Source organism: Asparagus officinalis, chromosome 10 (genome assembly GCF_001876935.1).
Source record: "Asparagus officinalis chromosome 10, Aspof.V1, whole genome shotgun sequence".
Taxonomy (NCBI): Eukaryota; Viridiplantae; Streptophyta; class Magnoliopsida; order Asparagales; family Asparagaceae; genus Asparagus; species Asparagus officinalis.
The window spans coordinates 61,501,611-61,520,043 of record NC_033803.1 but is presented as its reverse complement, the minus strand read 5'-3'; the positions used below and the strand labels follow the sequence as shown (position 1 = coordinate 61,520,043).

At 38.1% G+C, this 18,433-nt stretch overlaps 2 protein-coding genes across 2 annotated transcripts; both read left to right on the top strand.

Moving 5' to 3' along the window:
- LOC109826794 (pentatricopeptide repeat-containing protein At2g18940, chloroplastic-like) lies at window positions 6,233-11,111 on the top strand. The gene is made up of 6 exons (XM_020393814.1): window positions 6,233-6,504; window positions 7,579-7,686; window positions 9,938-10,062; window positions 10,362-10,503; window positions 10,562-10,810; window positions 10,961-11,111. The coding sequence occupies exons 1-6, from the start codon at window positions 6,233-6,235 to the stop codon at window positions 11,109-11,111; spliced, it is 1,047 nt and encodes a 348-aa protein (XP_020249403.1).
- On the top strand, window positions 15,938-17,141 carry LOC109826793 (pentatricopeptide repeat-containing protein At2g18940, chloroplastic-like). The gene is made up of 3 exons (XM_020393813.1): window positions 15,938-16,511; window positions 16,597-16,840; window positions 16,928-17,141. Exons 1-3 carry the CDS (start codon window positions 15,938-15,940, stop codon window positions 17,139-17,141), a joined length of 1,032 nt encoding a protein of 343 aa, XP_020249402.1.

Sequence of the window (18,433 nt, the reverse complement as noted above, 5' to 3'; positions counted from 1 at the left end):
ATCAATAAACGTCATGAAATAATAGGATACCCATGTCCCTTAGATTTTAGAGGCATGGGCTTCGAATGCATGTCACTGAGATTAGCAGCTAAGAAGACTTTCTTAGAAATATTGGCGATTTTTTTTCTTAGTGCACAAATTCTTCAAGAATTTTACATAAGTGAGGATTATTTGTTCAATTGCATCTAATAGAGGAGTGTTGACCTTGACATGTTTGAAAGTTTCTATGATTTTCTCTACATCGGTAGAGTTTTTCCTATGTCTTAGTCTGTCTGGAAAGGGAGCAATTGACTTATACCTATCTAGATTAGGTTCAGGCTCGAGTTCCGCTTCTTGGTTATCGAAAGGAGTTGATTTATCAGAAAGAGTGGTTGGACAGGAGAAGGGGTTTGCAACAATTGACTCAAAAAATAAATTCTCTCTTTAACCCATGGCACTAGTTAATTGACCAAATTGGGTTTCTAACTTAGCTGTGGATTGAGTGTTTGAGTTGAGCATTTGACTAGTTGTCTATATGAAGAAATTCAGAGTGTTGGATGACCGAATCAACATGTTGATGGTTTGTGTACAAGCTTTAATCATGGCATCTAAATCCTTTTCTAAGATACTGAGATGTCTATCATGATCAAAACTTGATGGAATAGGATTTACTGACTGATGATGAGGAGACTGGTTTGGATAGGTTGTTGAAAATTATTTGGTAAGTTGAATGAAACTGTGTTTCCTCTAGAAAATTGTTAGGTTGAAGTGGGAGTGCGGTTTTAATTTCTGGAGAAATTTTCCTGATTCATACAAAATTTAGGTGATTTTTCCGATCGAAATTGTAAGTTGAAGAAAATGGATCATTCATAGGACACTGGGTTGCAGCGTTTACTTGACCTAGTGGTCAACCTTGATAAACTGTTTGAATTTTAACCTATTGTCGAGGTATTTACAAAAGTTGAGATTAGTTATATGACGACTCGAAAACCTAAAATGGCTAACTCTACACTTGTTCGAGAATTCTACGCTAGTTGGGAGAGATCAACTGAGGATTGAACTTCTGCCATTATTTGGGGGATATCAATGACAATCACACCTAGGCTCATCCAGGAGATCTTAAGACTCCCTAGACCCCTTGGATGTTGCCCCGACTTTTATTTTTAAACTCGCCCACTTCCAATAAAATTATTTGTCAATAAACCAAGCTTTTTAGCACCTATTTAACTTTAAACCCATCCACTTTCAAATTACTCTTAGAATCTAAAAATGTTTAGTCAAATTAATTTTAAACTCACTATGTATTTGAACAGTTTGATATGAGTGCATGTTACTATTTTAACATGTTATATTTGTCCTAAGTGGTTAGATGCATGATGTGCTTTTAACTCAAATGCTCAACTAATGTTGTGTCTATTGCGCGGATCAATTTTGCTCGTTTCTATAGAAAACTTTTAAGAAAGTTGTTAATAATAAATTATTTTTTTGGATTAAAAATATTAAATAACTTAATAATCATGATTTTGAATAAGGTTTAATTGCACTTTGGTACCCCAAGTTCACCGTTTGAACCATATAGTGGGCCAAGTTGGCCCACTGGTCCAATCGTTTCTCTCTTTTTTAATCTCGTCTCAACTCGACCCACTACATGATGAGGTAATTTTGGCTCGTTCTAGACATGAGACGTGGGAGAGAGCTAGGTTGGCCCCAAACTGCATGCAGGCTAGCAGCCCGCTCGTTCCACAAAGCTTAGCGAGCGTGTTGGGCCTGCATGGCTACCGGGCCGACTAGCTCGTCTCGTTCCAAATTGCACTTAAATACCTTCTAGTCTTTATATAGACTCACTTGTTTTTGACAACTTGCATATATACTATAGTTTTTAAAACTTGCACTCATATACCCTCATCACTCGTTTGGCAACACTTGTACACCATAACGTTTTTAAAACTAGAACCTAGACCCTCCGTTATGTAAACTTTACGAGGGAAACGAAGTGCAAGTTTTAAAAACTTTAGGATATTGATAATGTAGTGTTGTAAAAAATTCTTCGAGAACATGGGTTATCGACGAGATATTGATAATGTGGTAACAAGATATTGACAATATACTAGAGAGTATGTTTTCAACTAGTGGAACAATTATTTGCTACACGTGGATGTAAGACTTGCTCTGAACCATATAAAATCTCCGGGTTTGCGATATTTCTCTCTGTCATTCTATACAAATATACAATTTTACTTAATAAAATTATTATTTTTTATTTCTTATCGTGGTGATTGTTAGCTTGTAATTAATTACATATAAACTTTTAAATGTTATACAATACCTCAAATTTATTAAAAACCATTTACAAAATAAATAAATAAAAAACAGAGAGAGTAAAAAAAAGATGGTTCGCGTGGGTCGGCTCATGACATGGCTCGTCTCGCATGTTTAGGGCCTCGTGAATGGGCAAGACTGAGGATTCTAAACAGGAGAACAAGCGAATAACCGCAGCTACATGTCTCATTCGACTGGCTGGGGTCATCAGTTCTCGCTCGTGACTCGCATGATTGGCTCGCGGAGCATCGCCAAACTCGTCCGTGGGCGTGCGTCGGGCTAGTTCAGGCCCGTGACCTGGCCCGCAGGGTTCAAGGGCGGGCCGGGCCTGACCTGGGCCTGATCGGGTCAGAGAGGGGCAAGTCTATTTCTCTGATCGTGGGTCTGGGATTGAAACCAGCCCGACCTACGACCCACCTAGGTGTGGGCCGGGTCTGACCCGGCCCACGGCCCGTGGGTCGTTGACCAGCCCATGAGTTTTTCATCCAAACTTTTTCTTAATTTTACCTTTTAATTATATTAGACATGTATTTACAATTATAAAACTATTTCAAATTTATTTTTTAGTAATTTAAAATTGCATTAAACTATTTTAAACTAGTATTAAACTTTTTAATACTTCCAAGTAGACAACAGTGAGCTTAAAGTTAGCTGTTTTATTTCTCAGTCGATCAAAAAGGCCACGAGCTAAACACCTATGGCCTTTTGGCTTTGTTGACAACATGTTGCAGACCCAAATGGCTAAATAAAAAGCACCCAAAATGCTAAAAGAATAACCAGCCTAACCAAAAAATATATCATGGTCTGGGGTGGGTCGGACCGGACTGGGTGGGGCATGGGCCGGGTCGAGCGTGGGTTAGGCTTACTTCTCTGATAGCAGGTTTGAAGCTGGACCTAGCATGACTTGTGACACGAATATATCACGGGCCGGATCAGGCCCGGTCTACCACGAGCTGAGTTGGGTCATGACCCATCGCAGGCTAGGCCGAGTCAGCCAAGGAGTCGACACGTCCCACGCCCACCCCTACCGTTGCCCATCCCTGTAAACGATACTCTCTGCGCCTTCGTCCCAAGTTCCCGACGAAGAGAAGCACAAGTTACGAAAATAACCCATCCCATAAACCTACTCCTCACATGCATTCAGGAATCAGTTCTCAAGAATTTTACCGTCTCTCCCAAGTTTTCACGGTCTCCGCAAAATCGCAACTAGGGAACCCAAAATCACCCCCTCCTGAACCCTAAACCCTGAACCTGAATATCTCTATTTTTGTCGCTGGAACAACAAAGTTTCAAAGCTGGAAACCCTAGAAATTGGAGCTGTCGGAATCGCAAAAGAACGCTGACCCTGAATTGGGATTTCTTAATTAAAGATAAGTTTCTATAATTACCTTTAGTTACTTAATCTTCTAATAAAAATTTGTTCAAAAATGCAATGTTTCCCCCCATTATTTATTGAATGGAAATTGAGTTTATCGATTGTTTGATATTTCTGTCAGTTTGAACAAAGTCTATTGATTAAAAAAAAATTAGGCGCATGCCAATTATAAATATGAAAATTAAAAACTCATCAACAAATTAAACCTGACAAATAAATATTGGACGTCTTTATAAAATCTGGGAATAATAAAGAAATGCCAATTTCACTGGAATCAGAGTATAATCCCATTTGAAAGAAAGGTAGAGATGTGGTTAGTTGCAATGTACTACTGGTGGTTGCGTAGGCTAGAGCTTGGGAGGTTTAGTATTGCACACCAGATGTTTGAGAAAATGCTTGAGAGAAATGCAGTTTCTTTTGGGATTAAAATTAATTCTTTTTTGAATTGGGTTTATGAGGGAATTTGAAAGTAGGTGGGTTTGAAAATAAATGACATCCTTTTTTTTCAATTATCTGAAGCATTGCTTCTGCGTATTATAGATTTGAAAATGAAGAAACTTACCTTGGATGTTCTCAGAGTTGCACATTTCATAATTCAAAGCACCAAACATTAGGTTGTTTTTGTTAGCTTGACTCGGTCATGGTGACCAAATCAACGATTCTCAGTAGAGAGAATTGTGGAACGTGAAAACGTGGAAGCGTTGTTGAGAGAAAATCTCTCATTGGGGCGGGTCTTGGGGGGTGGAGTTAGTGGGTTCAGCCCCTATAAATGGAGGAGTAATTCTCCTTAAGAAATCATAACGAAGAAAGTGAAAAACCTCTTACCCATTAGCGGAACCCCGTTCAAAATCTGTTCTTTCCTCTTCTCTGTTTTCATTCACTGGTATCAGAGCAGCTGCATCGATCGGTCATCTCAAGCTCTGCGTCCATCGGCGACGATGACTGCTGCAATCGGCAGCGATCTGATCTCCGCTCGACCTCAGTCTCGATTGCGACGACGACGACTAGACGACCCTCCGATCGATCGACAATGACGACGCCTCGACGAGCCTACTGCGACTTCGACGACTGAAGGAAATCGGAGGCCATCGGTTGAGCTCGAGATCGAGGTGAACAGACTGATTTTTGAGATCGATCAGATCTGGGTTGATTTGATTTTGAGATAGAAAAGAATTTTTTTTGAGAAGAGGAATAATAGATAGAAGTCAGCCGCCTCTTGTTATTTGAGGTTAAAAAAAACCCCTAGCTAAATCGTTCACTCAGATCCACCCCCTATCACCAAGGCCAAGTTTTCACTCAAAGCCCATATAAGGCCCACTTTCACTCAAAGCATGTCCCATTTTATTTGAGCAAAGTCTTCATTCGGCCCACATACATCAAGTCGAGCCAGCGCAGATTGTCCTATCTGGTGGAATCCAAAAAACAACAACAGATTATCTCCAAATCAAGACAGAAACGACGACAAAACTTCGACAAGTGCTGATCCAATCTACACCGCTGAGTGACACTCTCGCTCAAATTGGAGCTTCGTTTCTCAACTCACAAAAATCAGGTTCATTTTAATTAATTTATTTATTTATCTAACTTTATTTTTAGTATAATTGTCAAAATATCAACCTTGTACAAATTTTAAAATTGAAATCAGTTTTAGTTCTTTACCAAATGGCTAGTAAACTCGTTCTATCAGAACTAGGGAAAATTGATAAATTTAATGGCAGTAATTATGATATGTGGCATAGAAAAATAGGATATGCTCTTATTCATGACAACATTGATGATGTAATCGAAATCACTGCTCAAATCCTTACTGATAAATCAACACCTGAAGAAAAGAAAGGGTTTGAGCAGTGAAAGTCGAAAGACAAAAAGGCAAAAACTCTTATGCTCATGTTCATGGAAGATAATTTAATCAAAGTTTTTGAAACTTATAAAACTTCCATGGACATGTGGAATGCAATAAAAGAAAAATACGACACTGCTTCTGAAGTTAACATTCAACTCCTCTTGCATAAGTATAATTCTTGTCATATGCAAGAGGGAGACAATGTCGTAGAACATATAAATAAAATGATTATCATGGTTAAGGACTTATCCACTGCTGGGACCGAAATCCCGGAAAGAATGTAAGTGACAACCATTTTGAATAGTCTTTCCTATTCACTTGCTGTGGCTGCCACCACATTAAGAATGAATCATGTCATTAAGTCTGTCACTGATCTTCCTATGCACCTAGCGATAGAACATGATTTAATAGCCAGTAGGAAGGAACCAGAACTGAATATGGTACAGCAGGAGCTGAATTATGTCCGCCAGAGGCATAATACTGGAAGCTATAAAAACCCTGGTCCTAGTAAACCCCAACCGTGAGGACCGAAGTCACAGCAATTCAAGAGAAAGAAAGTACCCCGCGGAGCTTGCTATAATTGTGAAAAGTTCAGGCATTTCAAGCCCAATTGCCCACAAGATGAAAAGTAGGAGAATAAGGGAGGCTATAAGCATTCAGAACAAGGGGATACTAGCAAAAGAGAATTCATCGGTATGACGGAATGTAATGCTGTGATGACGGATATCAGTGGTTGGTGGATCGACTCTGGTGCGACTAGGCATATCGCAAAGGATAAGAAAGGAGTCATAGAATTCACAGAGCTTAAGAAAGGAGAACAGAGAATCTATATGGGAAATAATACCTATCTCGATGTAGAAGGTATCGGTTCGTATAGATTGGATCTTGGGGATAGTATTCTTGTTCTCAAAGATGTGTTCTATGCGTCAGGAATTCGGCGTAATCTGATCTCTGTTCCCAGCTTGATGAAGAAAGGACTGGAAGTCAGGTTCTATAATAACAGGTTTTCTATAGGCAAGAATAATAAAGTGTATGCTATGTGAAAATTTGTGTCCGAGTATGAATTATGCATTCTTCCTGTAGTTTATAATAATTCTGATAATGAAATTTCGAATTTGAACTACTTGTCTTGTTATATTTCTGAGTCTGAATTGTGGCATTCTAGATTAGGATATGCTAGTATTTTAAAAATAAAAGAAATTATCAGAATGAACTTGCTTCCTGCACTATCTAATGTTCAATTGTCACCATGTGAACATTGTTTAACTGGTAAAATGATCAGAAAACCTTATATTGGCGGATAGAGAGCCAATGAACTTTTAGGGTTAATACACTCGGATATTTATGGTCCCCTAAGTGTCAAAACTCATAGTAATAAAGAATATTTTATTACTTTTATAGATGATTGTTCCAAGTTTGCACACGTCTATCTTATATCCAGAAAATTAGAAGCTTTTGACTGTTTTAAGAGATATAAGACAGAAGTTGAAAACCAACTTGGATTGAAAATTAAAATTTTGAGAACTGATAGAGGTGGGGAATATAACTCTAAAGAATTTAAGAGTTATTGTATTTAGCATGGAATTAAAAGACATACAACAATGCCGTATACGCCACAACAGAATGGTGTTGCTGAAAGAAAAAATAGAACATTACTTAATGTAGTTAGATGCATGTTGTCTCATTCTGGTCTCTCTAAAAACTTTTAGGGAGAAGCATTGTTAACTGCAAACTACATTTTAAATAGAATTCCTACCAAATCAGTAGTATCTACACCTTATGAATTATGGAATGGGAGGAAACCTAATTTGAGTCATCTCAGGAAGTGGGGATCTATAGCCCATGTTCTCATTCCATGTCAACTTAGAGATAAGTTGGATTTTAAAACAATAAAGTGTAGATTCATAGGATATTCAAAAAAGTCAAAAGGTTATAAGTTCTATAATAAAGAAAAAAGAGTCATTAAAAACAGAGATGCTACATTTCTAGAGAATCTAGAGGAAGAGGAACAAGTTCGAGAGGAAACAGAACCTCTAACTATAATAGATGATGATTATTACAGTGTTGTTCCTACTAATGACCCTGATATTGAGAATGAACTTAACCTTGAAAATGATAAAATACCTATGAAAAATAATGTACCTAATCAACCGATTGTAGGCAACAAAAGGTAAAGAACACCTTCATGGATGGATGATTACTATTTATATTCATGTGAGCCATCATGTTTCTCGGTAGATACAAATATAGAAGAACAAGATCCCTTAACATTTTCTGATGTGATGAAATCGCATGAATCAGCTTCATGGCTAGAATCTATGAGAGAAGAACTTGATTCCATAGAAAAGAATAAGGTATGAGAGTTATGTGATCTACCAGAAAATAGAAAAGCCATAGGATGCAAATGGGTGCTCAAAAAGAAATATCTTGTTGATGGATCAATTAACAAATTCAAAGCACGGTTAGTTGCCAAGGGTTATAACCAGAAGGTAGGAATAGATTTTCAGGAGACGTATTCTCCTGTAGCTAAATTTGCATCCATTAGAATTATTTTGGCTATTGTTGCATATCTTGATTTGGAGTTATTCTAAATGGATGTTAAAACTGCATTCCTTAACGGAGAGTTGAAGGAAGCAATATATATGCAACAACCTAAAGGTTTTCAGGTGAAAGAACAGGAACATAACGTTTACAAATTAATGAAATCTCTATATGGTTTAAAACAGTCTTCTAAACAATGGTATCTCAAATTTCATGATGCAGTTACTAAACTTGGTTTTATTCAAAATAAATTAGATAATTGTGTATATATCTTAAAAAGTGGGAGCAAGTTTACTATATTGTCATTATATGTGGATGATATATTACTCACTGGAAATGACATAGAAATGTTGAATAAAATCAAGGCAGATCAAAGCAAAAAGTTTGAGATGAAAGACATGGGAGATGCATCATATATTCTTGGAATTCAAATAATTCGAGATAGAAAGTCTAGAATGTTAAGTTTAAACCAAGAAAAATATTTAAGATCAGTTCTTAAAAGGTTTGGAATGGAGAATTCCAATCCGGCACCAACTCCGTTGGTTATGAGAAAGAGATTATGTAAAGAGCAAAGCCCTGGAGAGGGGCAGAAGCCATTAGATGTTCCTTATGCTTAAGCAATTGAAAGCTTGATGTATGCAATGTTGTGCACCAGACCTGATATAGCTTATGTTGTGAGTCTAGTCAGTCGATATCAAAGTAATCCAGGACCAACATATTGGGAAGCTGTTAAAAGGATTATGAAGTATATCAGAGGTACATTGACTCATAGATTAGTTTATCAAGCTGAATCGCTTGAACTCCTCGGTTATTCCGATGCTGATTTCGGAGGTGATAAAGATGATGGAAAGTCCATTTCGGGACACTTATTCATCTTTGAAGGAGGAGTTGTTTCTTGGAGTAGTAAGAAACAAGGGTGTGTTGCTAGATATACGCAAGAAGCTGAATATATAGCTTGCAGTATGGCAACTACACATCCTGTCTGGATAAGACGGTTATTTGTTAGAAGGACCTATTGATATTTATTGTGATAATCAAGCAGCAATTAGCTTAATCAATAGTGGCGTGAATAGCTCCAAAGGAAAACATATTGAGATCCAGTATCACTATATTCGAGATATTGTAGAAAAGAGAGAAGTCAAAGTGACTTATATCCCTACTACAGATATGATTGCTGATCCTTTGACAAAGGAATACCAACGTAATCTTTTATCAAACATGTAAGTTTGATGGGACTTAGGAATAAATAAGTCCAAGTAAAATTTCATGAATAATGAAATAAGAGTTACTCTCTACGGATAGTGGGAGTAATGGTAAGCAGAAATATCTGATCTTACGGATAGTGGGAGGCATGTCACTTGGTTAATTTGGTCAAGTGGGAGATGTTAGCTTGACTCGGTCATGGTGACCAAATCAACGATTCTCAGTAGAGAGAATTGTGGAACGTGAAAACGTGGAAGGGTTGTTGAGAGAAAATCTCTCATTGGGGCGGATCTTGGGGGGTGGAGTTAGTGGGTTCAGCCCCTACAAATGGAGGAGTAATTCTCCTTGGGAAATCATAACGAAGAAAGTAAAAAACCTCTTACCCATTAGCGGAACCCCCTTCAAAATCTGTTCTTTCCTCTTCTCTGTTTTCATTCAGTTTTGTCCAGGTGTTTTGGATAAACTTTGCGCATGCATTATTCACATAAGTGGAATGCGTTAATCATTTGCTTTTGTGGGTGGAAAATGCATATTCCGCAATATGACATTGCTATTGGGCAATAGCATAGCAGGAAGAGAGCGCTAACACTATTAGCGCCGGTATTACGGTGCTATTTACCGCTATTCATAATAGTGCTTGTCAGCTATTTACCTCTATTCATAATAGTGCTTGTCAGGGTTTTAGGCAATGAGTCGCAACATTCGGTTGCATGCAAGGTGTTTGTTGAAATTCTTGTGGAAGACAGTCGCCTTGATGTCTGTGCTTATACAATATTTCTACGTTCCTATGCGAGGTCGGGAGGTATGGTAAGGTGATATTGTTGCTTGAGTGGATTAAAGATAAGGGTTTATTGCCGAGCATTGTGACTTACAATGTGATGCTTGATTTTTATGGCCGAAAGGGGCGATCTTGGGGGAAGATTTTGGGTCTTTTGGATGAGACGGGGAGTCATGGGTTGGTTCTCGATGAGTTCACTTGTAGCACTATGATAGCTGCTTGTGGAAGAGTAGAGTTGTGACAGGAGGCGATGGAGTTCTTCAAACAATTGAACTCTCAAGGCTGTTTTCCGGGTACTGTAACTTATAATTATCTACTTCAAGTATTTGGGAAGGCTAGAAACTACCCTGAGGAATTGAGAATTCTGAAAGAAATGGCGGAATGCAATTGTGAAGCTGATGCTATTACTTACAACGAGTTAGTTGCTACCTATGCTAGAGCTAGTTTTGTGATGAAGGAGCTGCTGTATTGGATACAATGGCTGCCAAAGGCATTATGCCAAACTCTGACTTTGTTACTACAGTATAGTCATAAGTGCTTATGTGGAAGCTGAGAGAGAGGATGAGGCATTGTATTTATTCTACAGGGTGAAGGAATTGGGTTGTGTTCCTAATGCTTGCACTTATAACACTGTTCTTGGCTTGCCTGGAAAGAAATCGAGGTCAGGAGAGATGTTGGAGGTTCTTCTTGAGATGAAGTCTAATGGTTGCATACCGAATAGAGTCACTTGGAATACTATGTTGGCAATGTGTGGAAAGAGAGGAATGGAGAGGTATGTGAATAGGGTTTTTCTCATGATGAAGAATTGTGGGCCTCAACCTAATTGAGATACCTTCAATACCCTAATTGCACCTTATGGTCATTGTGGATCGCATTCTCATGCTTTGAATAAGTATGATGTGATGGCTAAAGTGGGATGTAGCCCTTGTCTTACAACCTACAATGCTTTGTTGAATGCAATTGCAAGAAATGGTGATTGGAGAGCTGCAGAGTCAGTTATGGATGACATAAGGAAGAAGGGATTCAAGCCAAATGAGCTCTATTACTCTCTTTTGCTCCAAAGTCATGCATAGGCAAGGCGTATAGAAGGGATAGAAGCAATTGAAGAGGGGTTTTGCAAAGGTGAAATCCTTCTTACTTGGGTGAATTTAAGAACCCTCATCATTGCTAATTTCAAATGTAGAGCTTTGCAAGGTATGGAGAGGGTATTTGAATGGCTAAATACAAATGGGTACAAGCCAGATTTAGTACTAAGTGCTCTCAATCTATGCGAAGAATTGAATGGATGGCCGAGCTCAAGAATGTTTAATTTGGTAATACAATGGCTTGAAGTCTGATCTTATTACATGTAATAGCTTGATAGACTTATCTGCAAGTGGTGGGGAGTGTTGGAAAGCCGAAGAGATTCTAAAATCACTTCATAGACATGGCTTTGAACCTGACTTGATTTCTTACAACACTGTAATCAATGGATTTTGAAAGCAAGGGCTGATGAATGACGCTTTAAGGGTCTATCAAAGATGATGTCTTCATGGATTAGGCAATGCGCAATAACTTACAACACCTTTATTGCTGGATATGTGAACATGGAGATGTTCAGCGAGGCAAACGATGTTTATTGGCTACACGAAGGAGAATGATTGTAGGCCTAGTGAAGTAATATACAAGGCGGTCAATTCCATGTTTATATGTTTTAAATGTCTATACAAGCATTTTTGGGCCAATATGTCCTTGTAGTTTGTTCACAAGCTTGTTCTGACACAACGTTGGATATATATTTAAAACTGCTGCCGTATATATCGTGGTTATGACATTGTAATAAAAGACATTAAAGAGTAAATTTGAGAGATGGAAAAACAAAAGTTTTTTATGTGCACACCACTTTTCTAAGATTTGAAATTGAAAATAATTTCATTCATGACTCACCTTTTGTCATATTCTTTATCTTGATTTATTTGCTTAAAACTAAACTTGCGAATTTCCCAATATTGGGCTCTAGATTTCAATAGAGAGCCAAGCGAGCGGGCTCTTGGGCCGACCTGGCCTAGTGCCCACCCTTACTGACATGCCTACGTCTTGGTGTAGCGGAACTTCGTTCAAGTGATTTAGTGAAGTGCGAGTTTGAGTCCCCACTAAAACATTTTTATTCTGCCCCATTCATTTTTGAATCCAACCACTCTCTGAATTTGGCTAGGTTTTTCATCTTTATACCTAAAGTTCTACTCCAATTTATTTTTAATCCCACCCACAAACAAAAAGTCTTTTGTTTATAAATGAAGAGAGTAATTTTTTTATGGATCCATAGTTTTACCCCCATTTATTTTTAAGTTCACCCATTTTCCAAAATAACTCCTGTGCTTAAAACTCTTCGTAAAATTAAAAATTAACCACTTTGTATTTCAACAATATCATAGATGGTATCTGTTACTTTATTATTATTATTTGATATATATTTTGTTCTAAGTGACTAGGTATTTGGTTTATTTCTAATATCGCGTCATTACAAACCGTAATTGGATTTTTTCCTACAAATCCAAAGTTTATCCTCATTTATTTTTAAACTCACCCACTTCCAATAGAATTATTTGGAAAACCAAGCTTTTTAGCCCCCATTTAGCTTTAAACCCATCAACTTTCAAATAACTCTTAGACCTAACAATATTTAGTCAAATTAATTTTAAACTCACTTTGTATTTGAGTAGTTTGATATGGGTGCATGTTGCTGTTTTTGTTATAACACGCTATATTTGTCAAGGTTTTAAATGTCGACCGACATGTCCGACATGTCGGCCGACATATCGGTTTAAGGGCTTGACCGACATCGACCGACATGTCCGACATGTCGGCCGACATATCGGTTTAAGGGCTTGACCGACACGACATGGACGTTCTCAACTCGTATATCGGTTTTCAGGGCAAAATCGGAAATATCAGGGTCATATCGGGCATATCGGCCTATTTTTTAGCTTTGAAAAATCGGCCGATATAGTACTTTTTTTAAGTTCTGTTTTTTGTTATCCGGTTTGGGTTTAGTGATAAATACCCAAACATGTTTGACCCGTTCTCATGTTTAAGGGTTTCTTATGAACCCGATAGAAAGAATTTATAAACCCAAATCCATATATTATTTACCTTTTTATATGTTTAGTCTATAGAATTTATAAAGTATGCTTATATTGAATTTATGAATGCTTAGATTATATTTAGGACATGATATTATACATATGCGCACTATCCGATATGGCAATCCGATATTTAGTCAATGTCCCCCGATATATCCCCGATTTCCGCTATCCGACATGGATTTCAACCATCCGACATGAACCCGACATCCGATATTTAAAACCTTGATATTTGTCCTAAGTGGTTAGACGCATGATGTGCTTTCAAGTTAACTTAAATGCTCAACTAATACCGTGCCTATCACGCGGATCAATTTTGCTCGATTTTATAGAAAACTTTTAAGGAAGTTGTCAATAATAAATTACTCTTTTTTGTATAGAAAAATAATAAATAACTTAATAATCATGATTTTGAAGAAGGTTTAATTGCACTTTGGTACCCTAAGTTCACCGTTTTGAACTAAATAATTAGGGGTGGATAGTGGGCCAAGTTGGCCCACTAGCTCAACTGTTTGTCTCTTTTTTTTCCCCTCGTCACAACTCGGCCCACTGCAGGACGATGCAGTTTTGACCCGTTCTAGACAAGAGACACTGGAGTGAGCTAGGTTGTCCCCAAGCTGCACACCGGCTAGCAACCCACTAGTTCCACAGAGCCCAGCAAGTAAGCTGGGCCTGCATGCTACCGGCCGTCTAGCTCGTCTCATTCCAGATTGCACTTAAATACCTTATAGTCTCCCCTACTTTACATTTATATACCCTCAATTGTTTTTGAAAACTTGCATAAACACTATAGTTTTTAAAACGTGCGCTTATATACCCTCATCACTTGTTTGGCAGCACGAGTACATCGTAAGGTTTATAAAACTTGCACTTAGACACTCAGTTATGCAAACTTCAGGACAAAATCCAAGTGTAAGTTTTAAAAACTTTAGGATATTGATAATACAGTGTTGTTAAAAAATTCTTCGAGAACATGGGTTATCAACAAGATATTGACAATGTGGTAAAAGATATTAACGGCACACGGGAGAGGATGTTTTCAACTAGTGGAGCAATTATTTGCTGCATGTGGATGTAAGGCTTGCTCTGAATCATATAAAATATCTGGGTTTTCGATATTTCTCTCTGCCATTCTATACAAATATATAATTTTACTTAATAAAATTATTTTTTAATTTCTTATGGTGGTTATTGTTAGCTAGTAATTAATTATATATAAGCTTTTAAATGTTAAACAATGCCTCAAAACTATTGAAAACAATTTACAAAATTTAGAAAGAAAGAAAAGAAAGAGCAAAAAAAATGGGCCGAGTTGGGTCGACCTGTGTCATGGCTCATTCTGCATGTTCACGGTCTCGCGAGCGCGCAGGACTGAGGTCCAAGCTTGAGAAAAAGTGAATAAACCCGGCCTACTCGGTCTCGTTGCGGGCTGGGGGTCATCCAGTCTCGCGCTCATGGACTCGCACGAGTTGGCTCGCGGGAAGCGCCAACTCATCCCGTTGCCCATCCTTGTATATGATACTCTGCGCGCCTTCATCCCGAGTTCCCAACGAACAGAATCTACTGGTCACGTGCATTCGGGAGTGAGTTCTCAAGAATTTTGCCGTCTCTCCCAAATTCATCTCCTCCTGGACCCTAAACCCTCAAAAATTGGCCAGATACTTTGAGAAACCCTGAAGGATCTCCTCAGCGTCTCTATCTTTGTCGCTGGAGGAACAAAGTTGTGAAGTTGGAAACACTGAAGGAGTCGCGATAGAACTCTAAACGTGAATTGGGATTTCTTAATCAAAGGTAAATTTCTATAATTATCTTTAGTCGCTTAATCTTCTAATGAAAATTTGTTCAAAAATGCGCTGTTTTTCCCCCTTATTTATTGAATGGAACTTGAGTTTATCTATTGTTTGATATTTCTCTCTGTTTGAGCAAAGTCTATTGATTTAAAAAAAAAAAAAGGCCCATGACAATTATATATGAAAAACAAAAACTCATCAACGAAGTAAACCTAACAAATAAAAATCGAACCTCTTTAGAAATAGGGTAATAACTTAGATGGAAAAGAAATGCTTGGGTGGTTATGGTTAGTTGCAATGTACTGCTGGTGGTTGTCTAGGCTAGAGCCTGGGAGGTTAAATATTGCACACCAGATGTTTGAGAAAATGCTTAGGAGAAATGCATTTTCTTTGAGGCTTAAAATTAATTATTTTTTGTATTGGGTTTATCAATTTGAAAGTTGGTGGGTTTGAAAATAAATGATATCCTATTTTGTTAATTATCTGAAGGACTGCTTCTGCAAATTATAGAGTTGACCTTGTTAGTGAGCTCAATTCACACTTTAGAGACTGCTCCTGTGCAACTCTATTTTGCGAAGAAACTTACCTTGGATGTTCTCAGAGTGACACATTTCATAATTCAAAGTACCAAACATTAGGTTGTTTTATCCTGGTGTTTTTAGATAAAACTTTGCGCATGCATTATTCACATAAGTAGAACGTGTTAATAATTTGCTTCGATGCTTATCCGGTTGCAAAATTTGTGATAATGCCCGATAATCATCTCCTCTCCAATGACTCCCGCCTTGATTTCCTCACCCAAAAAGGGTAAAATCCCTGCTCAACTCGATAGCCAACACCCCTTTGAACAGCTTGCATTGCTGTCTCAACTCTTCGAAACCCGATATTCTTAAGGTGGATGTTGCCAGTTCGTTGATGGGGTTGGAGATTTTAGGGGATTGAGAGAGAGACCTTGTTCTCTTTCCATGGGTCTCGGCCAATCTTCAAATGGACGCTCTGGCCGTTGAGACCCTTGTCAGGGTTTTAGGTAAGGAGTCGCAGCATTCAATTGCATGCAAGGTGTTTGATGAAATTCTCGTGGAAGACAATTGCCTTGATGTCCGTGCTTATACAATATTGCTACGTTCCTATGCGAGGTCGGGAGGTATGGTAAGGCGATTTTGTTGCTTGAGAGGATTAAAGATAAAGGTTTATTGCCTAGCATTGACTTACAATGTGATGCTTGATGTCTATGGCCGAAAGGGGCGATCTTGGGGAAAGATTTTGGGTCTTTTGGATGAGACAGGGAGTAATGGGTTGGATCTCGATGAGTTCACTTGTAGCCCTATGATCGCTGCTTGTGGGAGAGTAGAGTTGTTACAGGTGGTGATGGAGTTTTTCAAACAATTGAAGTCTCAAGGCTATGTTCCGGGTACTGTAACTTATAATTCTCCACTTCAAGTATTTGGGAAGGCTGGAAACTACCCTGAGAAATTGAGAATTCTGAAAGAAATGGAGGAATGCAATTTTGAAGCTGATGCTATTACTTACAATGTGTTAGATGCTACCTATGCTAGAGCTGGTTTTGTGATGAAGGAGCTGCTGTATTGGATACAATGGCTGCTAAAGGCATGATGCCAAACTCTGACTCTGTTACTACGCTACAGTCATAAGTGCTTATGGGAAAGCTGAGAGAGAGGATGAGGCATTGGATTTGTTCTACAGGATGAAAGAATTGGGCTGTGTTCCTAATGTTTGCATTTATAACACTGTTCTTGGCTTGCCTAGAAAGAAATCAAGGTCAGGAAAGATGTTGGAGGTTCTTCTTGAGATGAAGTCTAATAGTTGTATACCGAATAGAGTCACTTGGAATATTATGATGGCAGTGTGTGGAAAGAGAGGAATGGAGAGGTATGTGAATAGGGTTTTTCTCAAGATGAAGAATTGTGGGCCTCAACCTAATTGAGATACCTTCAATACCCTAATTGCAGCTTACAGTCGTTGTGGATCGCGTTCTCATGCTTTGAATATGTATGATGAGATGGCCAAAGGGGGATTTAGCCCTTGTCTTACAACCTACAATGCTTTGCTGAATGCAATTGCAAGAAATGGTGAATGGAGAGCTGCAGAGTCAGTTATGGATGATATGAGGAAGAAGAGATTCAAGCCAAATGAGCTCTATTACTCTCTTTTGCTCCGAAGTCATGCATAGGCAAGCCATATAGAAGGGATCGAATCAATTGAAGAGGGGTTTTGCAAAGGTGAAATCTTTCCTACTTGGGTGAATTTAAGAACCCTCATCATTGCTAACTTCAAATGTAGAGCTTTGCAAGGTATGGAGAGGGTATTTGAATGGCTAAATACAAATGGGTACAAGCTGGATTTGGTAATTCTCTACTCAGTGCTCTCAATCTATGCGAAGAATGGAATGGATGGCCGAGCTCAAGAATGTTCAGTTTGATCAATGACAATGGCTTGAAGCCAGATCTTATTACATAATAGCTTGATAGACTTGCATGCAAGAGGTGGGGAGTGTTGGAAAGCCGAAGAGATTCTAAAATCACTTCATAGACATGGTTTTGAACCTGACTTGATTTCCTACAACACTGTAATCAATGGATTTTGTGAGCAAGGGCTGATGAATGAGGCTTTAAGGGTTCTATCAAAGATGATGTCTTTAGGGATTAGGCCATGCGCGATAACTTACAACACCTTTATTGCTGAATATGTAAACATGGAGATGTTCAGCGAGGCAAATGATGTTATTGGCTACATGAAGGAGAATGATTGTAGGCCTAGTGAAGCAACATACAAGACAGTCGAAAGCTAGCTCTACAGGTACAGGGGAAAGTTGATCTGCAGCAGTGATATAGGTACTATTTTCAATTCCTTGTTTACATGTTTTAAATGTCCATGCAAGCATTCCTGGGTCAATATGTCTTTGTAGTTTGTTCACCAGCTTGTTCTAACACAACGTTGGACATATATTTGAAACTGATGCCTTATATTGTGGCTTTGACATTGTAATATTTGAACAAGACATTAAAGAGTAAATAGGAGAGAAGATGGAAAAACACAAGGTTTTTATATGTGTGCACCAATTTTGTAAGATTTGAAAATAATTTCATTGATGACTCACCTTTTGTTATATTATTTATCTTGATTTATTTCCCAAAAACTAAACATGTGAATTTCCCAGTATTTACTTACAGCTAAACTTGTGAATTTCCGAGTATTGGGTTCTAGATTTAAAAGGTTAACTCAGATTCACGAATGCTCATGATAATTAAATATAAAAAAAATTATAAAATCATGTAATTCCATAATTTATACATCATCAACCTGAAGGCGATATTATCTTTTCATGTAACACCCACTGGAAAGATCCTGCTAACATATGCTATTGTCAAGTCTTAGACATTACTTAAATCTATCATTTCTTTGATCCTCGTGCCTAAGGAATTGGTCCGTCTTGTTTCTAACCTCTTTCTGGCTTTGATTGCT

Excerpts from the sequence above, each read along its gene's own strand:
- LOC109826794 (XM_020393814.1), top strand. The coding sequence starts at position 6,233 with ATGACGGATATCAGTGGTTGGTGGATCGACTCTGGTGCGACTAGGCAT. Across the intron at positions 10,504-10,561 it reads TTTGTGATGAAGGAGCTGCT|TATAGTCATAAGTGCTTATG; the intron begins GTATTGGATACA and ends TTGTTACTACAG. Across the intron at positions 10,811-10,960 it reads GGAAAGAGAGGAATGGAGAG|CCCTTGTCTTACAACCTACA; the intron begins GTATGTGAATAG and ends AGTGGGATGTAG.
- LOC109826793 (XM_020393813.1), top strand. The coding sequence starts at position 15,938 with ATGGACGCTCTGGCCGTTGAGACCCTTGTCAGGGTTTTAGGTAAGGAG. Across the intron at positions 16,512-16,596 it reads TGCTACCTATGCTAGAGCTG|TCATAAGTGCTTATGGGAAA; the intron begins GTTTTGTGATGA and ends ACTACGCTACAG. Across the intron at positions 16,841-16,927 it reads GGAAAGAGAGGAATGGAGAG|TCGTTGTGGATCGCGTTCTC; the intron begins GTATGTGAATAG and ends TGCAGCTTACAG.